Here is a 4417-nt window from a genome sequence, read left to right on the forward strand (position 1 = left end):
TATCTGAGGAAACAGGGACTCATGATTCTCAGAACGAAAGTGATAATAGCGAAGAAGGCTGAGGTCTAGGTCACGTCGCCCCTAGGGAAAACTGGCTGAAAACCTCGAACGTGGATTTGCAACGAGGTGATCAGCCTACAGATTTGTATTGCAAAATTTGTGCGAGCGATACAACGCGTGAGTGGTCAGCGATGGATGAGATATTTGGGAGTAAGGCCACCTTTTCTCAGCTGTTTCGACACGTCATCATAATTTGGGTTCGAACTTGTGTTGGCTGAAATAACTTGTAGTCTCGCGGTTGGGTGCAGAAATAAGAGCGGTAGCAGTCCCCAGCACAGACAATGGTAAGAAGAGTATGTGGGCCTGACATTGAGGCATGAAAGTGCATTTTCATCTGGTTTCGAGAAGTTCAAGGGGAGAACTAGCAGCATGAGAAATTTGGAAGGAATGTTAAATTGTTTGGACGCGGCCAACTGTAAACAGCTTTGCCAATAAAACTGGGAAACCAGGTGGGAATGAAGGCTGCTCCGAGCCATAGTCTGTTAAATACATTTGAAGATGACTAGTCTCCTTTCACACCTAGGTATGACACCAAGCAACCGGGCGTTGGGCATTACCAATATTCAGACACATCGACAGTTCAGTAGATACTCAGCATCTTTAGTCGCTGTTTGCCATTCGGTGCTATATATGTGACCTCGCGGCTCGCTTTATGAGCTGCTCTAGTCCCAAGTGCTCATTTTTGTTAATGAGAGCACATGTAGTTGAAAGTCCAGAAACCTGCAACCACGTGCCATAGCTAGCTACTTAGCCGCCGTTTTGCTATAATCATGTTTTTTCACAATCTTGCCCTTGTCATTCCACCACAAGAGACTGACGCCTACCATGTGCATAGTCCTTCCATCTGCCATCTCGGACCTAAACGCCTCCTCATGAGCCACCTCCTCCACCGGCTTCACGTAGTTAAACGTTAACTCCCATTCCCAAGCAGTAAAGGCTTTCTGATCATTAACCGAATGCGTCGTGATTTTGAGGTTGTCAATAGAACCGAAAACCTTGGCGAAATAGGCTCCCATGGCAGCTTTGTTAAGGTCGAGTACGCCAACTCCTATCCGGATTCAGTATACATTCCTGTGGTGAAAAAGGTGACGGACCGAAGTCAGAGAAAGAAACATCTTCTGACATGAAAGACATGAGGTCCTCGACGGAGCCTATTTTCCATGCTGCCTCGTATTCTTTTAGGTGTTTATCGATTGGTGCTTGATTAGTATGATGCGACTCCATACTGGCAATGTGATAGGGATGAGCTCTTGAACGTAGGGAGTGATTCACAGAACAGAAGTGAACAAGAAAGCTGTTTTGCTTTTATTAAATATGCTTACGATTTGAAATTAAAAGCTGAGCATGGGTGGTATCTACTAGGCATTTCTTCCACCATGGTCTTGAGAAGTTTAAGTCCACGGTGGAAGGAGGGTTTCCAGGCTCCAATGTGTAAAACCCCTTCCGGATCAATCTACGACTGGCCGTCAGACCAGATCTCGTGGCAATTTTACACTTACCATCCCTCTGTGCCGTAAAGTGGCAGATATATTAGATATTTTGAGCTCATTCATCAGCCTACTACAGCGGCAGACCCATCCATGATTAATGAAGTTGGGCTGGAGCCACCGCCGGATAGGAGTAACACGCTTGCCACGTCTTCGACAGGACATGGGCCTACACGCAGAATTTGGCGGAGTCGGCTGGGACAGAGGATGAGAAGCAGAATTTTGTTTGCTAATGGAAAGGTTGGCTCACGTCAACAGAATCAAGTGAGTGCACCCTACCCCAGGATTGGCAACTGCAGAATACGAGCCCGCGAACTTGGTGGCTCATGTCTGGGGAAGTGGAGATAATCAGGGCCCACCGCTTACAGGTTGGCTGCAATATAAAATAATCCTTGTAGAGACTTGCAGGGTGATTGGACCTCTGCATTCTGGAGGATGTAGAGGAGACAGTTATAAGTTTCAGATAGAATGAAGTCATTCTTGAGCGAAGACATCCTGCACGATGAGGTCGAAAGTTGTGTTGGCGGAAGCGAAGCTAACAAAAATTCTCAGCAGAAAAAGGTTTCGTTTACAGAACAAAGTATCTCCGCCTCAAGCGTAAAGTTAATGCAAGCGGTGTTCGCCTAGCCCTCGCCAAGATACCCCGCTTTCAGCCCCGTAGTCCTGGACCTTCAGCTTACCTCTGACATCTCGGCCCTGCAGCTTCGATTGGAATGTCTAATCTCGGCGAGGCACGCGTAGACATGTGATTTGCGACCTCAAGAAGGGGGCAAATCACGTGCTCGCCACGATACGCGCTGGGGTAAACATCTCCGATCTCGTCGGAGAATTCTAGCATCACGACGCGTGCACTTCCCACACTTTCATCTTTAGTCCGACCTCTTCTAGGATTACTACTCGTAGCGAAGTCAGACGTGACTGATATCGGAGGGCGGTGTGAGCTTCTCGTCCCTCGCGTGTAATTCTGTGGAGTCCTCTAGTGACCGCCCTCGAAAATCGCTCTCGGCCTTGAGTGACATGGATCTTCCATCAAAGAACAGCCACGCTGTTTGCGATAGTTTCCAACAATACCTTCTCAAGGCGATGAACTCAAGCGCGGCGCGCTGCTACACATGCCTTTCCGACGACAGTGATTCCCTTTGCCAACGTTATCCGAATCTGGGGTCTCTGATTCGCGAAATCTGCGGAGATGCTGAAGCATTTATACAGGCTCTTTCACTAGCGTCTGTTCCTGTTCCTGAACGTGAACAAGAGCTCCCACCGACTGATGGCCGGGTGGATGACATGTGTGTCGACAGTCGCGAGGAGCTTGCTGTGACTGTCTTGGAGCCAACTCCAACCCAAGCAGAAGATACCTTACCGACGGAGGTTTCCGACCATGAGCAGATGCCTTCAAATGAAGATCTTGCTGGGGAGGCAGTCGAGAACGCCCAAATACGTAGGGATAATGGTGTCCAAGCCATCAACAAATCTCCGAGTGCCGCTGGAGCTACTATTGAAGCCATGGCCAAAGATCTTCGCGCTCGTGGTCCGTTCCAGCCCGAATAATCCGAGGTAGCTTAAGCCCGACTGTTCTAGCCCACTCAAAAGCGAATCTAAGAGTAATGGCAAGTTCAGGCGACAAGTACGGACAGATCATTGGAAGATACTCCTGTCTAAGGCGGAGTTTCGTATTGCGCTGTATCAGCTGGAACCAGCTCTCGTTTGCGGGTCTCGGCAAACAGTGTGGGTGTGAAGGAGAACCAGTAGACTACCATCAGAGTGCCAACGGAAGACGAGACTGAAGGAGATGCCAACGTATTTGCTTTTACCACAGGCATCCAACCTCGTATCTGACATCTAAATTCACCTTCAACACCCTCTTTTTATTCAGCTGAACCTCCAACTCGTGAGAATACGAGAGACGAAGCTAAACCTGGCTTAGCATGCAAATCGCAAGCACGTTGAGTCACGAGATAGTCTGCCAATGCTTACGTTCTTCTATGTCCAAATTCATCATTTACAGCCCACCATCGTTCGAAGAAATGACGGGACCTCTAAGACTAAGGCAGGTTGAAGGCATGCCAACTCGCATCACATTTTCGACTATAAACCGTCAGATTAAGGAGAAGTCACGGAAGGATGGTAAAGATATTCTGCAGTGGTGTGATCGACTATTTGAGGTCTGCGGAAGTATAGCAACACTTGGCGCAGGATTCACATTTTCGACCATGCTGGGTTCTCTTAACGAACCACCACCTCATTCTCGATTCGACAAGAAGCAAGTTCGAAGACTACTCGCCATTAGTTGGCTCATGTTCGTCCTCTCGCTTGGTTACTCTGCAATGGCAGCAGTGCTCCTATCATTTCACAGGAACCTGTTCGCTGATTTATATGACTCAAAATCACGGAAAGTGCATTTCGGGCTATGGGTTGTGGTTGCAGGACAACAACTGCTCGTCTTAGCTGCGTTCGCAGTAAGCGCTCTAGCTGTCATGGCCTACGTTGAAGACGTTGGGATAGCTGGAGAGGTCCTTACAGTGTTGTTCGCCATTATAATAAGTGGGTTATGGCTGCTGCAGTCAATGCAAGTGCCTATAAATTCGGCCGGATCGCATGTGGCCCGCCTTCGTACTACGCTTTTCTCATCTACTCTTCGTCAAAGTCAGGTTCCATCTCCTCCCCGTGCATATGTCCCATTTCGTGTTCTTCTCCTCCTTCATGCTCCATTTCTTCTCCATAGTCTTCACCTTCCTGGTGCATCGGATCCTCGTGGGCGCCTAGCGGAGCGTAAGGGGTCCCGTCGGCGTGATGTTCCGCGACGGCGCCCTGGTAGCCATGAGGGATCTGGTTGACGCCCTCCCCGTACTGATTCATGTGTTCGATCGCAT

The 4417-nt window shown here is 48.8% G+C and overlaps 1 protein-coding gene across 1 annotated transcript; it reads left to right on the forward strand.

Annotated features, from left to right (window-relative positions):
- Positions 1–2564: 2564 nt before the first annotated feature.
- On the forward strand, positions 2565–3095 carry PV06_11862 (uncharacterized protein; the record flags this gene model as incomplete). Its single annotated transcript, XM_016413608.1, has 1 exon — positions 2565–3095. The coding sequence occupies one exon, from the start codon at positions 2565–2567 to the stop codon at positions 3093–3095; it is 531 nt and encodes a 176-aa protein (XP_016256014.1).
- Positions 3096–4417: the final 1322 nt, after the last annotated feature.

This window comes from Exophiala oligosperma (assembly GCF_000835515.1).
Source record: "Exophiala oligosperma strain CBS 72588 unplaced genomic scaffold supercont1.84, whole genome shotgun sequence".
Lineage (NCBI taxonomy): Eukaryota > Fungi > Ascomycota > Eurotiomycetes > Chaetothyriales > Herpotrichiellaceae > Exophiala > Exophiala oligosperma.